Source organism: Tenrec ecaudatus, chromosome 16 (genome assembly GCF_050624435.1).
Source record: "Tenrec ecaudatus isolate mTenEca1 chromosome 16, mTenEca1.hap1, whole genome shotgun sequence".
NCBI classification, from domain to species: domain Eukaryota; kingdom Metazoa; phylum Chordata; class Mammalia; order Afrosoricida; family Tenrecidae; genus Tenrec; species Tenrec ecaudatus.
The window spans coordinates 46712797-46733230 of record NC_134545.1 but is presented as its reverse complement, the minus strand read 5'-3'; the positions used below and the strand labels follow the sequence as shown (position 1 = coordinate 46733230).

The window sequence follows — 20434 nt, the reverse complement described above, 5'->3', positions numbered from 1 at the left end:
ACCACCAAAGAGTTTGCGACCCACAGGTTGAGAACCGCTGATTTATAGATTTACCAGGGATTCTACTCTGGTCCCTGTGAGTCAGAATCAACTCAACTGCAATGGAGATATATTTACATGGTCTGGCCCATAAGATCTTCTTTGTTGCTGTGCAAATATTTTTATCTGTGAGGAGATAGCTGACATTTGATTAAATTAATTTTCTTAGAATCCCGCTTAGTCAATGACCCTCCAATTCCCTAGCCTGTGGTGCATCACTAGTTCTATCTTCGTAGGTACAAGATGACACATTTTGGTCAATAGGTAGGAAGAAAGGCTTTGGTAATCCTTCCATTTTCTAGTTTGCCCACTTACTGCCCTTGTAGTAGGGTTCTGTTGCAAATGTATAGGACTACATCTCAGTATCGTGGGATGCACGTCTAGTTTTTGCACTTGGAGACACACTTGGGAGAGTGGAGCTGGACAACACAGTTCTGATGCATAGCAAGATTTGGGTAGGGCACAGAAAAGACCCAGACTAAAACCTAGCGTGCCCGCAGTGAGGAGTGAGGGCAGCGGAGTGAGGGCAGCGGCGAGAAGGGGCAATGGCACCACGGCATGGATAAACACACAGCAATTGAGTCAAACACACCACTGCCATTGAGTCAAGTGACTCTAGAGGACAACGCGGAACTGCGCTTGGGTTTTCTGAGACTGCACGTCTCTCTGGGAGCAGACAGCCTCATCTTTCCTCTTTAGGAGCGCAGTTGGGTGTGAACTGTTGACCTTTCTTAAGTCACTCAACCACTAGGGCTCCTTAAATAGAGTGAATGGAAAATGACTCTGGTCTAGCTAAGACATAGGCTTCCATCGAAGGGGGATTACTGTGAGCAGCTGTTGAACAGGTGGGGGTGGGGGGGTTTCGTTCCTGAGCTCTCAGGTTACACAATTGGGCAAGAAGTGCCATTTCAGTGAGTGGCAGGATCATCTCATCAGTAACAGTGAATCATCTTACTGGAGGTGGATTAAACAAACCACAAACTCCATTATTTGACTATTTTTGGTCCCCAAAATACCCTTTCAGTCAAACTTGAAGAGATATTAGAGCAAATGATGCATTAAATTTTTGTCTTTATTTTATCATTCATTATAACACTACAAGAATGTTTCCTGAAATTTAGAAGAATCCTTTTGCTTTTCAAATAGTTTTCTTGTTACAGATCTTAGAAGGAGGTGTGAGAATTAACTAGCTCATGATAATAAACAGACAGAAAAGACTACTACCATTAAAAAAAACAACCGGGAAACCCAAATCTCTTTTCTTACAGTCTTCTGGGAGTCCCCATTATGAAGTTGTTTCTTGTGTAAAGGGACTTTTTAAAAAAAGGTAATGGTCAAGAATTAGTCCAAAGTATATAATTTTATGGCTCGTTTAATGATGAAACTTCATTAAAATAACCTTGACATGATTTTAAAAATTGTATTATCAACATGTTTCCTTTTTATAGTTTAATAAATGCACACAAAATAAAAAATGGTAAGAAAACAGAAAGTACTACATACAGAATATCAGTACAAAAGCACCGTAACAATAAATGGAGCATTTGAAATATTTGCAGGACTGAAAACTGACTCTAAAGGCATGTGCTCAAATTCTGGGACTTTGCTATCGTAATCATTCTGCCCCTCCTCTATTACGCTACACATGGCAGTCAATGAGTCACTCCATGATATAGGCTTACTTTCAGCATATCTAAGTTATGAGTGATCACTCGGGGCGTGTCACTGGGAGTTACAGCATATCTAGTTAATGGTTATTAATTTGATGCTTATTTTGCCAACTTCGAATACTAAGTACACAGCTTTGCACAAATCTCTATTTCCTCAATTACCCCTACCATAGCTCTATCCCTGGTTAGGATTAGTAAAATCGAACAGCCATCTCTACCGCTGTCATTCTGAGGGGCTCGGGTGCCAATTACAGATTCCCTGGAATTTGCCTGGAATTGACTAAGTCCCACTATAGGTAACTCTGGGAGTGACAGGCAGCCTGAAGGCTGCTTCTCTCGCCTGCCCATTGGGCCCTGCAGGAAGCCCCGCCTCACTCGCTCGGCCAAGAGCGGCGGTTGGCTCGGCGGCCGTGAGTGGCAGCTCTTGGCCCCGCCCCGGCCGTCCGCTGCGCTGCCTGGGCCGGCGCCGTTTCCAGTTGAGAGATGGCGGCTGCCGCAGGTAGATCGCTCCTCCTGCTCCTCTCCTCCCGGGGCGGCGGCGGGGGCGCCGGCGGCTGCGGGGCGCTGACTGCCGGCTGCTTCCCCGGGCTGGGCGTCAGCCGCCAGCGGCAGCAGCAGCAGCAGCAGCACCGGACGGTGAGCGAGCGCCGGGCGGCTCCGGGGAGGGCGGGGCGGCGCCGGCGGGCAGGCCGCCGGGGCAGCGGGCGAGTTACCTCAACTCCCGGCCGCTCCCGAGGTTGCCCGGCCCCGAGGAGCCGCCGTGCCCTTCAGGCGCCTGCGGCGGCGACCAGGAGGCCGGCGGGCAGGCGGGCGGGCGGAGGGAGCCGGGGAGGAGGAGGGGCGACGGCGGGGATGTTCCCGCAGGACTGGGGACACCGGGGCGGGGAAGGGACGGGGCTTGAACCTCGCGCCGACCCGCCCCCGATCTGGGTCCCTCCCGCCCTCTCTTTCCTAACAGCTCTGCCCAGGGCTCGGGAACGGGCCCCATGCAAGTTGTCCCTTTCCCTGCTCCGGGCGGGCGGGCGGCTGGGAGCGTTCCGAGTTGCCGCGTTTGGGCAGCAGCGTGCTCGGGCCATGCTGCTGGGAATGCCCCGGAGAGCCGCCCAGGACCCCGAGCGGCCGCCGCCTCGTCCTCTCCCGCCCTCGGCGGGGTGGGCAAGAAGGACAATCAAACTTTCTCCCCCTCTGTGACTTCCTGCGCGTGTGCGTGGGGACCCAGCTCCTTTGCGATGGATGCTGCATTGCTCCGAGGGGCAAGCGCCTCTGGGTTCCTTGAAGGACCTCAGCGGTCCGCGTAGAGGGCGTGCCTGAGGAAGGGAGGGTGCCGCGCTGGCTGGCCGGGGAGAAGCGAATGTTGACAAGTTGTTCCAAGAGGTGGATTGGGGGGTTGTACTAACCAGTTATTGCGGAGACTCCTTGGCTGGCACTGAGAGGGAGTTTCTATTTGAACAGGCTTGGGGTTGTGTGTGTGTGCGTGATTTATTTTTTCACATTACACGACATCAACTTGGCATGAAGTTCATGACCATAACAAGTCAGCAGGTTCAGTTCCCTTGGACTTTCTGAACCCATATATGTTGGTCTCTGTCCAATTCTGAGGGCAAGCTATAGGTTTTATTTATTTCCTCAGGCTGTTATTAGCGTGGTGCTAGGACCACAGCTGGGGAGAAACTAGAGCCTTCAGCGCTTAAAAAAACCCACGTCTTGTTCTGCTCACCGGGCTCTCGAGAGAAAGCTGAAGGGGAGGTTTTCAGGGAGCACACCCCAACGACCTGGACTGCACCACGTTAGGCGTCAAGAGCTATGTAAAGGACAGCTCTTCTGCAAGAGCGAGGGGGCATCGCTGCTGTTAATCATTCGAACCGTGGACCCTATCCTCATTTTTGTGAGAAAATTGTAGTTTTTCACATTTGGCATACCGGCATATTGCTTTGCCGGAGCTCTTGGGTGAGAGCCAAGTTCTCTACAGTTCAATTTAGATTTGCATGTTTCATAGCCTCCAGTTATGGTTTTGTTCCCTTAAAACATAAGGACACTAAAAAATCTGATTGCATTCTCTTCTCACCCAAATTGTTTGCAGACGTCTCCAGTTGTCTTTCCATCGATGTCTCAGTAAGATAAATTCTGACTCCGCTCTGTTTTTAAAGGGTGTTTGGATGTGATATTCATTTATGGGTTTTGTTTTTGGCTTCATGTATTTTCTACTATGTGAATCTGCCAGGCTGTGAGTGTCCTTAGAGATTATTCTAAGCTATTCTGGGGCTTGGAAAAGTGATGGGCTGACTTTGTAACTGATAGGACAATTAAAAGGAAGTATAATTTCTGAAGGGCAGAGATGCTATGGCAATGGTGACTTGTAAATGAACTTGCCATTGTACTATCTTGAGAAACGGCTCTGGTTCTTTAAAATATGTGAGCAGATCTTTTCAACTGCTACTCAAAAGCTATCGTGTATCCCCTTGTCTGTCTGATGCTCTCTGCTGCCTTGTAGGACATTAACATGGAAAGCAATTTTAGAGCCCATGTAAACTCTTCATGTCTTGACAACTTATGGCTGAAATTGAGTTCCAGAAAGAGGAAAGAACTGATAGGTAACAGATTTGAACTCTCGCCGCTTCCAGATATTTTAACCCCAGTATTGTGTTCTTTTTATTGTAAAGTGTAATTGCTCCTTCACATCTCTCTCTCTCCCCTTGTAAAATTAACTGTTAGCAAAGTACTGGTATTTCAAAACTGGATGAAAGGAAATACTCCTGTAAGTAGATGCTCATTTGAGGCCACATGTTTTAAGCAAACATGGCAACAACTACCTTCCCAGAAAAAAACAAATGCTCTTCTAAAGGTCCCCGAGGGACATGAAGGTTGAATCTTGCAAAGAGACATCCTGTGTGTGGACAGCAGATGGCACTCCGCATTGGACTAGATCACAAGTCCAGTGTTTGCCATGTTTGTTCTGTGGTAGTAGGTATGGTAACCAGAGCCAGGGGGCATAACCAACTCCAAAGCAAAACAGTCTTTTTCGACTCATAGTGGCCCTGTCAGACAGAATACACTGCCCCTTTGAGCTTCCAAGACGTTTAAATATTCCTCTTTTACTGTGGAGTGACTGGTGTGTTCAGACCACCGGCTTGCAGTTAGCAGCTCAGGGCTCTCTCTTATTGACCAGTGACAGTGCTGGTCAAATTTTTGCTACAGGAGCAAGCTGTTTTTTTTTTAAATTTTAAATACTTTTATTGGGGGCTCTTACATCTCTTATCACAATCCATACATTTCTCCAATGTGTCCCGCACATTTGCACGTATGCCACCATCATCATTTTCAAAGCATTCTCTTCCCCCTTGAGTCCCCAATATCAGCTCCCTGTTTCTTCCCCCTCCCTCCCCTCCCTCATAAACCCTTGACAAGTTATAGATTATTTTTTCATATCTTACATTGTCCTCCATCACCCCTCATCCACTTTTCTGTTATTCTTCCCCCTGGGAGGGGGTTCTAGATTGATCCTTGCGATTGATACCCCTTTTATCCCCTCTACCCTCCCCTAATCCTCCTGGTATCTCTACTCTCCTTGGTGGCCCTGATTTTTTTTTTAAGATCATTTTATTGGGGGCTTTTACAGCTCTTATAACAATTCATACATCAGTTGTATCAAGCACATTTGTACACATGTTGCCATCATTATTTTCTAGACATTTACTTTCTATTGAGCCCTTGGCATCAGCACCTCAGGAGCATGATTTTTGAAATCCACGTTTTCCAAGTTTGGAGACTGAGTTCAAAGCAATGCAGTAGTTCAGTTATTGGTAAACACAATCTAAAGTTCTAAAAATGACTTGTCGCCTGGCCCCCCTGGCCCCAAGTTAAAACCTCATGAGTAAATTAAGAGGAAGGAGACCGAGGCTTATTCAGTATTTTTAGCACCATCAGCACCATCGAGTGTAATTTTCCTCATTCTTCGCAGAGCGCCTGCATTGCTCCCTAGCTTGTGACTGTAACCAAGATGAATGTAAAGTGTTTGTTGCATGCCTTTCTGTATGGTTTGTGAAGGTGGCTGCTGTTTTCAAAGGCGATTCTTTGAGGGAAAATTGGCTGTCATTGTGAGCTGTGTAATGCCTTTGCTAAATCAAGCCATCTTATCTTTCATCATGACAGCTTGGTTGTTGACATTTCTTCATGGCCAACGGCTAGTCTGAATTACTAAATCTCTTGCTTAAGTCTGTCATTGTACTATTATAAGTTAGTGGATGTCTCTCTACCTTTCACGTAGTACTTTGTAACAGTGGTGAGAGTGCTCCAATTTAACTTTAGCGTTATAACAAAAGTTAAAGTACCCAAGACGGAACCAAGTCCCAATTTTAAACCATTGGGTTCCTTATGGTCGGGCTCATTTTATTCTGCCAGACCCATCCCAGATCAAATACACCACCACACTTGAGCCCAGTCCCTGTGCTGTTTCCGTATGTCCCATACATTTGTACTGAATCTTTATGCAGTTTTGGTAGCTGAATTGTAGCCTCAATTGGCCCTTGATCATCCTCCTGGGACATGGTGGTTCAGTGTGGAATTCTTGCCTTCCCAGCTAGTGGACCTCATTTATAGTCACCACCTGTTTGTCAGTGGAGGCTTGCTTGTTGCTCTGATGTTCCACAAGTTTCATTGGAGCTTCAAGACTAAGATGGATTAGGAAGAAGGACTTGATGATCTATTACTGTCAATCAGCCAATGAAAACTTGTGGGTCACATGGCTTGTCATAGGGATAGTGCAGAATTGGGACTGGGTCACTATGAATTAGAGGCTGACTGGATGGTCACAAACAACAATAGTTGCTTCTCTAACCTCTAAGGTCCATTTCCGGCTAGACTGTGACCCAGGACTTATTTTGAATCGCATTTCTTCACTTTACACATGAGAAAACAGGCTTCATGATGTTTTGTTAGATTATGTATGTACTTAGTGACAGGCCTGGGATTAAAGGTAATTTAAATAGAGGTTTAATTTGAGGATAAATCCTAGTTTGTATTTAATCCATTGACATTATTCTGTTCTGCCATCTCTGAATTCTGGTGAGATCTATTGTTCTCAGAATACAGATTGACACTGGCTTGTTCTCTAAATGTTTCATTTGTGGGCCCCTTATCTTCCTGGGGAGATAAGGGTCAAGATTGTATATCTTATTACCTTGTATCTTTCATAGAGTCCAGCACAGTGCTAGGTACCTAGGTAACACTCAGACCAACTTAGTTGGGTATGAAACCTTTTGTCTGTTTTTGCCAATCAAAAGATTTTGTTGTCTCCGGTCTTCCCCCCTGTTTTGAGTGGTTCACTGGCCTGCTGCTACGGTGGCTACATTTGTCCGCCTGCTCCAAGTGGAGTTGCCTGCGCTGCTGTTGGTGGTGGAGTGGTGTCACGCCAGCTCTGCAGAGGTTCACTCGCATTCTACCCAAAGTCAGCAAAAGTGTGATGACTGCCAGATGTTATTTTATCTTATCATAATGTCAAGCTTTTGTGAACTTCCTTTATTTTTACAGAAGCAGTCATCCTTTTGCTCCTCTTGAAAATCTTACTTATTTTTGAAAACCATTCACTATTTAAATATGTGAACTTGGATTTATTCAACAAATTCTGATTAGTTGAAGTAGGTCCAAGAATCTCTGTATTATGCATTATGAAACTATGTACTCTGAAAATCCAAATGAATGCAACATTGAGAATGAAGCAAAGTCAAAGACAATAGATTGATTTAAAAAAGCACGCCAAGCTCACTGCCATCAACTTGATTCAGACGCCTAGTGACCGTAGAGGACAGTAGAACTGCCTCCGTGGGTTCCTGAGGCTGTAAATCTTTATGGGATTAAAAATACCTAATTTTTCTCCATTAGAGTGGCTGGTGGCTTTGAACTGCTGACCTTGTAGTTAGCAGCCAAATTCCCAACTCACTACAGTACCAGGGCTTGTTTTTAGGAATGCTTCATGTTTCAGGTTGATATCAAGAAATGGTCATGATCTTTTGCAGTAGCACTTAATTGATACATTATTTAAATACTGGTTGGATGTTGTTTTTATTTCTTTTAATGCTTATCCTTGGGCCCCTGTAACTTTTCTTTAAAGTGACTGTTTGTTTCCATGTGATTAAGGACATGGTTACATTTTAAGATCTTGAGATAGTTTTTGTTATATGGTCTATTCTTTCTGTGACTACTGAGTTCTGTAGCCTGGCTTATGGATATGCTAGCACCACTGCAATAGGACGTTGGTATGTATACTAAAATGGTACCCTAGAAGGCATGCGCCTTTAAGAATCTCAGATTTTAGTGCTTGAAAAGGCCTTAGGCTGACAAAACTAGGATGCGAGAGGGGTGAAATGGCTCCTTCCTTAGCAGTCCCTCCAGTTAATACACATCTTCTGCCTTGCTAAATTACACAATCTTTGCCTCATTTTAAACCTTCTTAACGCATCAGCTAGTTTTGAAAAGTGAGGTGAGGGTCAAGATTTTTAAACTAAGTTCTTAACTGAAAGTCAGTTTTGCGTAATTATTCCTACATTTAGATCAAGGATGACACCTGTTAAAAAGCCTGTCCTCTGCAGGTTGAACATTATAGGCAGTGGTTCTGCACCTTCCTCCTGCCGCGACCCTTTCATACAGCTCCTCGTGCTGTGGGGACCCCACCATAACGTTGTCGTTGCTACTTCATCACTGTTGTTTTGCTACTGTTGTGAATCGGGCGACTCCTGTGAAACGGTCATTCGATTCCCAGAGGGATCGTGACCCACAGGTTGAGAACCACTCTTATAAGGAAACAATCCATGTTTTTTTTACAATTTGCACTTTGTTAACAACTTGCACTGAGATAGCCTTGCAAAACTGAAAGTAATTTTTAATAAGTTTAGCGAATTATTGGCCCATAGACTATGTATGGGCTTGAATCTTTTATACTAATAAAAATATAGCTTGATGAATTACATTACGTATTGGGTCTAAGAGCTTGCTACGGCTGAATTTTTTCTAATACAATTCTGGCATAATTGGATAATAAAACGTGGCATTTTGACATTGCGCTAGAAAATAAAAGCCTTTGCAAAAGTCCTTTAATTACATTAATAGTATGTATTAACTCAGAAGAGTAGGATATTTGTCTTTCTCATCTTTGTACTAAAGTTTTGTTTTCACCTTTTTGACCTTCCAGTCCATGTTGCTTCTTGGGGAACGCCAATAATAATTGCCAGAAAACTGTTCAGGAGCCTATTCAGTGTCCAGAGGGTTGTGGATGGACTCTCCTGAACTGTACTGCCTTATAGGTTACAAGATCTCTTAACTTTTCTCTTATTTTCTTCGTCAGGCCTAAGTGGTGTTACAGAGTTTAAGAGCACTGATGTCTGCTTTAAACGTTAGTTCAGAGGAAGTTTACCCCACTGGTTATTAGTCACAGAACTAGAAAGGAGAAAGGTTAGCTTGAAATGCCTCACCTGTGTAGCTGGAGGAGCAGTAGAGAAGAACACATCTGAGATAGGAGGGTATCTCTTTGTCTTGTTCAGTTCTCGCAGTAGCCCAGTGAGCGGAATTGTCTAGGTTTTGTGCATGAGGAACGTGGGGACCGATTAACTTCTGAAGTAGGCATGCGCAGATGGGCAAGACACATGTGTTAGAGCTGGGAGGTAAGCCCAGGCTGGCGATAGCATGGCCAGACCATGCTGCTGTGTTGGTGGGGTCCTGCTTTCTTTTCACCAACTGAATTTTTTTTTCTGAGATTTCACCATTTGATTGCAATTCTTAAATCTCTCTCCTCAAGCCCCTCTCCACTTAATAGTTGATAAGGGTCTAGTTGTCCTTCCAAAGGATAAATTGCAATTTTGTTTGGGATTTAAAAAATGTTTCCACCTTAATTGAAAAGAAGAGATTTACTAGTCTGATAGAGACTGATGAAACCTCCATGACTGTGGCCCTTAGACACCCTTCAGGTCTGCTACTGAACTTACCCTTATGGCTCAACCTTCAGTCAAAAGATAGGCAGGTCTGTAAGGTGAACAATAATAACACTAGGTGGGTACCTATTACTTAGAGCAATGAACCAAAGGGATCAAAAGACAGCCTTCACCCATGGATACAGCTCTGAAGACGGGAAGGAGGGATAGGAAAGAGGGACCAATGGAAATAAGAGACACAAGGACTGAATGGGAAGAACATTGTTGTATTGTGGGGACTGAAATCAGTGACTGTGAATTGTTGAATGGAAAAACAATTTTCTCTGTAAAGTTTCACTCAAATCACAATAAAAAATAAATAATAAAAAAGCACTACCATCCAGTTCATTCTGAATCATCACTCGATGAACTCACTTCTATTGAATCGATTCTGACTGATAGCGACTCTATAGGACAGAGTAGAACTGACCTTGTGGATTTCTAAGACTGTATATTTTTATAGGTGTCGAAAGCTTTATTTTTCTCCATCCCAGAGCAGATATTGGGTTTGAACTAGTGACCTTTCAGTTAGCAACCTAACGTATAACCCACCACAGCTCAGCACTCCACACTTACTTAACAGATAAAATGGGTTTTGCCTAAAAACAAAAAACGGTTTCATGAAGTAAACCTGGTAATTACTGAGTATTTATACCATTGTCCAGTGTAATCTACAATAGGAAATATGGATGAAAAACAAAAAATGACGACCTAGAAAGGTTAGATAACCTACAGCCATTCAGAAAATATTCTGTGAACTCCCAGTTTTTAAACACAGCGCTGGCCACTGGAGGAAGACAGATGCCCCTGAACTGTGTCCAGCAGAATTCGCTCTGGGCAGGATGCTGTGCAAATAAGACCACGAGTGGCTATGCTTGGTTTTCCCCAGAGCCTCAGTTGGGAGCATTTAGGCCTGCCTGCCTGAGAAAGAGCACTGGGGAAGGCTTCACCGAGGAGTGATTGGGTCAGCACCCTGGTGTGAAGGAGTTGGGGGTTGGGTCCTGCTGTACTTGAGGAGGGTGGGGTGAACCTTGAAGTTCAGTGAGAGGAGGATAACTCCTGGCCGAGCATGCTGAAACCTATTGTTAACTGCAAAATTCTTCTGCCCTTTTATAGAGGTCTAAATACAGGCATGTACATATGTAAATATATTTATATATGATGACGGGGAAATAGATCTATGTGCATATATTTATAGGTTTAGTATTAAGGTAGATTAATCCCTCAATGCAAGAACACTTTGTTCTATTAAACAGACATTCCATAATGCTCACCTTCCGGACACAATCAGACAAAGTGTGTGTATAAGCAAATGTGGTGAAGAAAGCTGATGGTGCCTCACTATCAAAAGATATAGCATCTGGGGTCTTAAAGGCTTGAAGGTAAACAAGAAGCCATATAACTCAGAAGTAACAAAGCCCACATGGAAGAAGCACACCATCCTGTGGGATCAGGTATCAGGCATCAAAGAACAAAAAATCATATCATTGTGAATGAGAAGGAATGCGGAGTGGAGACCCAAGACCCATCTGTAGGCAACTGGACACCTCCTTACAGAAGGGTCACTGGGAAGAGATGAGCCAGTCAGGGTGCAGTGTAGCAACAAAGAAACATATAACTTTCCTCTAGTTCTTAAATGCTTCCTCCCTCTCACTATCATGATGCTAATTCAAATCCAGCTAGACCAGAGGATGTACACTGGTACAGATAGGAACTGGAAACAGGAATCCAGGACAGATGAGCCTCTCAGGACCAGTGGTGAGGGTGGAGGGAGGGTGGGATAGAAAGAGGGAACCAATCACAAGGATCTACATATAACCACCTCCCTGGGGGGTGGACAATATAAAAGTGAGTGAAGGGAGATGTGAGACAGTGTACGACATGATAAAATAATAATAATTTATAAATTATCAAGGGTTCATGAGGGAGAGGGGAGCGGGGAAGGAGGGGGAAAATGAGGAGCTGATACCAAGGGCTCAAGTCGAAAGCAAATGTTTTGAGAATGATGATGGCAAGAAATGTACAAATGTGGTTGACACAATGGATGCATGTGTGGATTATGGTAAGAATTGTACGAGCCCCCAATAAAAAGATTAAAATAAAATCTTCTGCCCTGGAAATCACCAGTGTCTGTAGGAATACCCCAGAAGGCATCAAGGAAGGAAGTTGTATAATTTTACACATAATTCTGATGTTCACTTAACTACCTGGACTTTGGAAACTAGCCATGTCAGTAAATCAGGGGTAGGTGTGTTCTTAGGCTTATATTCTTCCAAGCTATATCCAGAAACTCTTGATATTATGTTTGTTAATTAGAGGAGTATTTTTAATACTTTTTAAAACTTTCTTTAACTCTCCATTTTTGTAATATATGAATGTATGAAAAGTCTTTCTTTTTTAAGCTTCCTATTCCTAAATATTTTACTAACATTTCTTTACGTATTAACTATATAATATTTCCAGTTGTTTCTGTTATCTCAGTTTCTTTAGAGAGGTAGCAAAAATTAAAACTTATGACTGGGAACAAATTATTCAGAATGATTTACTAGCATTTTACTTGATGAGGCAACTTACTGGGTTGCTTTGGTCTCTTTGGATTAGAATAAAAAGTCCGTGTTTGCTCTTTGGAGACAATGCAATCTTTGCTTTACTGAAGACTGCATTTGTCACGGAGTAGGCGACCCTCCTGAAATCCTATGGGAGCACAGGGTTACTGTGCCATCAGAGAGCTTTTGTTTTAAAAAAAGCTTCCTGACATAGTTAAATAAATGAAGACGTGGTGGTGTGTGTATGTGCGCACGCATGTGGATTTGCGTTTCTTAGTCACCAAAGTGATGGAAGAGCATCAGCCACATGTACCAGTAATGGAGTAAAAGGTACATTGTTTTCCTTCCTCTTCCATTAACTTGCTGTTTGACCTTGGACGCTTCACACCATCTCTGTAGTCTTCATGTTTTAGTCAGTTAAATAAGAATACCTAATTGTTGTTGATAGGTTTTGACCTAGTGACCCAGTATACAATGGAACAAACTACTGCTTGGTCCTATGCCATTCTCACCGTTCCTCTTGTTTGAGCCCATTGTTGCAGCCACTGTGTCAGTCCATCTCATTGGAGGTCTGCTCTTTTTATTTGGTCCTGTAATTTACCAAGCATGACGTCCTTCTTCAGAGACCAGGCTGTACTAATTGTATGTCTAACGTTTCTGAGACAAGTCTTGGCATCCTTACTCCTAAAGAGCATTCAGGCTATACTTCTTCCAAAACAGATTTTGTTTGTTGTTCTGGTAGTCTGTGGTATGCTCAATATTCTTCACCAACACCATAACTCAAAGGCATCCATTCATCTTTGGTCTTCCTTATCCATTGCCAAGCTTTCACATGCGTGAGTTGATTGAAAATACTGTGACTTGGATCAGATACACCTTATTCTTCAAAGTGACATTTGCTTTTAATACCTGTGTTAGTCCAGGTAGACAAGAGAAGCAGATTCATAGACACTCATATGTGTATAAGAAAGAGCTTTATATAAAAGAGCAATTGTATATTAAGAAAACATCCCAGCTCAGTCCAGATCAGGTCCATATGTCTGATACTAATCTATAAATTCCACTTCAGACTCAAGGCAACACATGCAATGATGCCAAATGCAGGAAGATCACAGGCCAATAGTGGAAAGTCTTGTGGATCCAGTGGCAGTAGAAGCATCTCAGTGCTGACCTGGGTCTCCATGTGGCTCCTCCAGCTCCAGAGCTCTGGCTCTATCAGTGCATCTCCATATGTCTTGCCAGCAGGAAGACTAAGCAGAGACAGAGTGTATCTGACCTCCAGTGAGCCATTTATCTCTTTTGTGCCTCAAAATGAGGTCATCAAGCTGCAACCTGATTGACTGGCAAGACTCCACCCCTTCAGAAGTTGACAGGTGATTATGTAACTACCAAATACCTTTAAAGAAATCTTGAAGAGCTCTGATGGTTTGCTAACCACAAGGTCAGCAGTGCGAGACGACCAGCTGCTCTTCAGGAGAAAGATGTGACTTTTAGTCCCATTAAGAGTTACAGTCTTGGAAACTAACAGGGGCAGTTCTACCCTGCACTATAGAGTTGCTATGAGTCGGCATGAGCTTGATGACAGCGAGTGAACGATTTGCCCAGTGCAATATGTCCATTGATTTCTTGATTATTGCTTCCATAAGTGTTCATTGTGCATTCAAGCAAAATGAATTCCTTGACAACTCCAACATTTTCTCCACTGATCCTGATGTTGCTTATTGGTCCATTTGTGAGAACTTTTGTTTCCTTTATACTGAACTGTAATCTATATTGAAAGTTGGAGTCTGCTTTTCAGCAGTCAGTGCTTTAATTCCGCTCTAATTTCAGGAAAGGTTGTGTCATCTGTGTATCATCGGTGTTCTTCTAAAAGTAGTCCAGTGTCTTGGATTATTTATTTGATCAGCATGCAGATTGAATTAATAGGATGAGAGGGTTTTAAATCATGCTATGTTGCTGTGTCATCATGAATTGCCATTGAAATCTTCTGTTCTGCTCTTACACATTTAATGTTAGCCAAAAGACTGAGAAGCAATTCTGTTCAGTTCCTTTTACTTCATCTGGCCTCCAATGAGTTATTTATCTCTTTTGTGCCTCCAGAAGGAGGTCATCAAGCTGCAACCTGATTGACTGGCTAGACTCCACCCCTTGACAAGTTGACAAGAATGCCAGGTTTTTAGAACCAAGTATTCTAGCATTGAGGAAGGGCTTGAACAGAGGCCCAGAGTGCGTTCACATCCTCAATGTATTGCCATATAAATATATATTCATAGGCCAATCCCTCTATTTTTATGAATTAACATATTTACATAAATGCACATTTATGTTTATACATCTATCCATAGCTTTGCTTCCTAGAGCTTTCCTCTGTTTCCTTTTACTTTCCTCCTGCCCCACCACAGGGTAAATCTTAAAACGTTCATTTTGGAGATGAAAGTGATGGCATTCCCCTTCAGTTTGCTATTCCTAGCATGATAGACCATGTGATTGAATCAAAATGGCCAAATACCCGTCATTTCAACTCTAATGCCTATCTTTTTGTGTTCCATTTTACTTTTTGATGACTTTAAGTTTTCCTAGTTTCATACTTTATACCTTCCGTATTTATACCTGACTACTGGTGGATGTTATGTAATTCTTTCTTCTTCTTCATTTTCTTTTAGTAGTGCCATATTAGCAAATGAAGATCCCCAAAGGTTTACTTTTATATCCATGTCAGTAAGCCAACATCCCTTGAAAAGGGTTACAAAAGGGGTGGGGTTAGGGATGCTGTATTGTGAGGATTGCAATGAATGAGCTGAAACTAAATATGTATGAATGTTGACTTTAAAACTGATGATCTACTTTGTAAGTCCACCCAACCACACTAAAAATTTGTTTTTAAAGAATTATTGTAAAATTCTATATAAAATACTATCTATATCTTAGCAAGAATTACAGTAGCGCTTTAGCCTCATCTCATTAAGTATCCTTCTAGCCCTCATCTGTCAGTTTGCCTCTTGTGGAGACTTGTGTGTTGTGATGCTGGAAGCGACACCAGCAGGGTCACCATCATTGTCTGGTACAGTGCCGGAACGTAAGCCTCACAGGTTGGATGTAGAACATTCTTTGTGGACTAGGCTGAACCAATTGACTTTGCCCCTGGAGACTATGATCTTGAGCCCCTAGGCCCAGCAACTAATTCCTTTCTGGTAATTGGTTCTGGCTAATTTTCATAACTTTATCCTTGAATACTCCACCACACTCAAGTGTGTTTGTCGCAAAGATCAAATCAATGTATAAGTAATCCTGTCAAATCTGTATGTGTGTATTAGTTCTCCCGCCCCCCCCCACACACCGCCCCTCCACACACATACCGCCCCCACCCCCCGCCTCATCTGTTCACCTTGTGGGTCTAATTCGTGCATCTACTTGTAGATCAACTTTATCGCACGATTGGGTTTATAACGTATTGTTGCGTTTCACTCAAAGGAGCCCTTGTGGTGCGTGGTTAAGCATTGGGCTGCCAGGTCAGTAGTTCGAAACCACTAGCTGCTTCTTGGGAGAAAGACCGGGCTTTCTGTACCCATGAGCAGTTGCAGTCCTGGAAACCCACAAGGGCATAGTGACCCTGAGAGGGACTCTATGAGTTGGCAGTGAATTTGAGGAGTTTCCTTTAACTCTCGCTCTTAGCCCTAGTGTCTTCCTCCCCTCCATCACATTTCTGGGGGTGGGTGTGAGTGGGCAATCCTCCTTCATTGTATATTGCTTTCTCTTTCACCTTGTTAAATGTACTTGACTTCTCCATTTAGAAATTCTGTAACTACACTATTTCCTCTTCTTACTTTGTTGTAATTGTTACAAAATGGTATCTTAGGATCCTTATTTTTAATCTCATAGGTTTGTTTTACTTTAGATACTTTTATATCTTTAGTATTTCTTAGGAGGTTGTTCTGTTTTTCTTTTAACACATTCCTTCAATTGCTGTTTATCAGGAAATGCAATTTTGACATAGTATTTGAGGGACAATTTTACTGGGTACATACTTTTTGCTTTGCAGATTTGGTTATTTTTCTTTCAGAATCTATCTATATATATCTATATATATAATTCTATTGCCTTCGTGCCTATATGGTTTCAACTGAGAAATCAGAGCTTAGTCTTATTGGTTCTCCTTTGTTAGGTAACTTTTAGTTTGTCCCAAGTTTATCTCAGGATTCTTTCTTTGTCTTTGGAATATTTGATTATTATATGTCTTTGGAATATTTGGATTATTATATTATATTTATTATATTTGATTATTATATATCTTGATGTTTTTTTGAGTCTATCTTGATTGGGGTTCATCTAATTTCTTGAATGAGGAACTGCATAACATCTCATTTTTCATTATATTTGGAAATTTTTATTTTTCGTTGAAGAAAACTTTGACTATTTTCCCTGTGCTTTTTTTTGGTTTTTTTTAGGGATATCTGTCTGTTCTGGAATTCCTACCACATGTAATTTATTCTTCTTGATAGTATCCTAAATAATTCTTCAGCTTTCTTCAGTTATTATCCCCTTCCCCTCCCTGATTATTTCTACATAGGTTCCCAAACATACTTACTTACTTCCCCTTCTCAGGAGAAAAATAAAAATCAGCACCCCTGCTCTAGCCCCTGGTGTACTATATCCTTTTCTGAAATCATAGTATTAATTTTAGGAGTTTTTATTTGCTGTGTTTATATGATTTCATCTGATTTTTCATTTATTTTGTCATTTTGTTCTTGTAGTGGTTACCTGAATTCTTTAGCTTTGCCCTCAGCTTTGTCAAGTCCTCTCTCAAGTTTGTGGTGGTGTCTAAGTAACATTCTTTCAAATTTCCAGTTTTCAAGTAGTTCCTCATCATAAAGTAGTTCTTCATCATCAGGAAGTTCCACAGAAAGGATTTCTTGCTCAGTATTTAAAAAAAATAATTTTATTGGGGGCTCATACAACTCTTTTCATAATCCATGTATCCATCCATTGTGTCAAGCACATTGGTACATTTGTTGCCCTCATCATTCTCATACATTTGCTTTCTACTTGGGTCCTTGGTATCAACTCATTTTTTCCCTTCCTCCCCGCCCCTCGCCCCACACAAACCCTTGATAATTTATAAATTATTGTTATTTTATCATATCTCATACTGTCTGACGACTCCCTTCACCCACTTTTTTTTGTTGTCTGTCCCCCAGGGAGGGGGTTATATGTAGATCCTTGTGATCGGTTCTCCCTTTCTACCCCACCCTACCTCCTCCCTCCCGGTATCACCACTCTCACCACTGGTCCTGAAGGGATCACCCGTCCTGGATTCCCTGTGTTTCCAGTCCTGTCTCTGTCAGTCTGTGTCAGTGTACATCCTCTGGTCTAGCCAGATTTGTAAGGTAGAATTAGGATCATAATAGTTGGCGGGGGTGGGGGGGAGGAAGCATTGAAGAACTAGAGGAAAGTTGTATGTTTCATTGTTACTACACTGCACCCTGACTGGCTCCTCTCCTCCCCTTCCTACAACCCTTCTGTAAGGGGATGTCCAATTGCCTACAGATGGGCTTTGGGGCCTACTCCACACTCCACCTCATTCACAATGATATAATTTTTTTGTTCTTTGGTGCCTGCTACCTGATCCCTTTAGCACCTTATGATCACACAGGCTGGTGTACTTTTCCCATGTGGGCTTTGTTGCTTCACCTAGATGGCCGCTTGTTTACCTTCAAGCCTTTAAAACCCCAGACCCTATCTTTTGATAGCAGGACACGATGAGCTTTTCTCACCACATTTGCTTATGCACCTGCTTTGTCTTTGGCAATTGTGTTGGGAAGTTGTCTTGCTCAGTATTTTGGTCACTTGTTTGAGTCATTTTCCTTCCATATGATCTGAACTGGTTTCTTGTCTTGATGCCATTGTGGTGATATTATATATGAATTTGATGATGATTATGTTGTATTCTTAGGAATTCACCACATGTCTCCTGGTGGGTGTGATAGAGAATGGAAGAGTGCAGTTCTCTGTGGATTTGTATGGTATGGCTGCTGTTTATTGATGATTAGATGGCTGTGTCACCATCAATTGCTGCTTCTAAATGTTCAGGATGGTTAAGCTATGGTCATGTGCCTGTGTGTCCCCTCTGTCCCCACTTTTGTTCAGCTTCTTCTCCTAGTCTGTGCTCAGTCCCCTCCTCAATCCTGTGCTCCGAAGCTCAGACTTCAGCAGTTATTGCCCAAAGCTCTCTCCTGGTTTTGCTGTTAGAAGATCTGGGTAGTGTCCACCTTGTCTGCCATCTTTTCTAAGTCTGCAGCTGCATCCTTGTCCCTGCATTGCATATCTCTTTCTCTGCTGCCTCCAGGATCCTCTTCACACTGGAGCCTCTACAAGTAATTGTAATTACTTTATGAGTGTAATTGCTCTCTCACTTTCACAAAATCATAAATCCAGCCATAATATATTTATTTATTTTCACACAGGGGCTTGAAGTGAAGAAAAGTAGCCTTCCAGGTTCTTTCAGGACAGTTAGATGAACTATTGATGAGCCAAGTCTAATGACATCTAGATGAACAATTTATCCTGCGTTCCCTGAAATAATATGCTCTTAGTCTCATCTTTCCCCTTTGTCATCTTCTCTCTAATCCAAACCACTGAGTGAGAGACAAGAGGTACAGAAGATGTGGAGAGCAGAGAGACTTGGGGAGGTGTGGAGGGGAAACAGTTGTGGCTGGTGTAGTCGAAGCTGCTGTAGTAATTTGTTAAGTTTGAGTTGTGGTCTGAAACAACACCATGTTTCTGTTCCTCTGTATTGTCACGCTGTAGGGATCTTGAGTGTGGAAGTGCAGAGGGCTTACTAAGTGAGTAGTTGCCATAGTAGTGTATTCACCTGACTCTGAACTACTTTACAATCTTCATACTGTGTCAAAAACATATTCAGTTAGTATTGTATGAAAGAATTAATGCAGTAAAAAAAAGTTATAGAGGCCATTAAATCATTGTTTCCCAAAATGGGTGAGACCACCTTCTGAGTGAAGGCGCTGGAATGATCCAAGGGGGCTGCAAAAGCAGAGACCTCCACTTTATGCTGGATTGGGCTATAGGACAGAAGTTTTTAATTGTCAGGAGGAGCAAGGTAATTTTTTCCCCCTCAAGAGGGGTTGATAGTTAACATAAGTTTGGGAACTTATTCTTTAGAGGAAAAGTAAGGTAGCGAGAGTATTTTGACATGGGAAGCACGCTGATGGCACAGCAGATTATTGCAAGGTCAGCACTTCAAAACCCACCAGCCTTGGGAGAAAAATGAGGTTTTCTGGAAAGAGTTAGTCTCAGAGACCCACAGGGGGCAGTTCTGGGCTACCCTGTAGGGTCACTATGAGTAAGAGAAAATGCCTATAGAGCTTAGATTCCCTAATATAGTTGGTCTCCCCCAGCTTTTTTCAGGAACGAAACAAAACAACTCAGTGCCCTCCTGACCATTGAAAACTTTTGTCCCGTAGCTCAGAATCCATGATAAAATGTAGGTAGTGCTTTTTTTTTTTTGCTTTGGCAGCCCCACCAGATCATTCCAGGACGGCCCTGCCCCCCAGAGTGGTATTAGGCGCATTGAGAAACACTGGCTCTGTGGCTACCACAACTGTAGGCCATCTTGCTCACTGTGTTTAAATACTACAGTGATGGAGTCAGAGACGTCAAGAAGGGTTTTCTTCTTTGATACAGGCAGCAGCAGATATCTTGAAAGCATTCACAGAATGTGTTTAAACAAACAAGACCATATAAAATACTAAGTAATTATCTGTTAGGTAAAAATGCCAAGCAAAACTGATGAAGCAAAGTTTGTAGTGTTATTATGTTATAAAGTCGTGAAGCAAATGGACACAATGATATGTACCTCGGCCGGTATGTGATAGTGCTGGGAGACTGCAGAAGAGAGAAGGTTCTGTTTGAAAGAGGTGCTGCCAACTCGAGCCTTCGCTGATATGCTGTACCTCTCCAAGGCAGACAGATCTTTGGTGGTGTTTGTTTTGGGACAGATCTTCCGTGCTGCCCCCTGTGTCCTGTATCAAGCACTGCCAGAAATCCTGTTAGCTGCCATGAAACAGCTTTGGAAAGAGGCCAAGTAGGATTTGAAAAAAAAAAAAATCTATTTTTCATTTAAAAGCAGAGTTTAGGTGTCAAAATACTTTCAAGACATATTTTGAGCTATATTGAGTGGAATGGAGGAGGTAGTAAAACCTAATGA

The 20434-nt window shown here is 42.6% G+C and overlaps 1 protein-coding gene across 2 annotated transcripts in view; it reads left to right on the top strand.

The window, feature by feature from the left end:
• The first annotated feature begins 2171 nt into the window (after nt 1-2171).
• The window catches only part of MCU (mitochondrial calcium uniporter), a 201061-nt gene continuing 182798 nt past the window's right edge, over nt 2172-20434 (top strand). For both annotated transcript variants that reach the window (XM_075533600.1, XM_075533599.1), the window contains exon 1: nt 2172-2345. In XM_075533600.1, the coding sequence (XP_075389715.1) occupies nt 2193-2345 (153 nt within the window). In that variant the 5' untranslated portion in view covers nt 2172-2192. The remainder of the gene's footprint in view (nt 2346-20434) is intronic.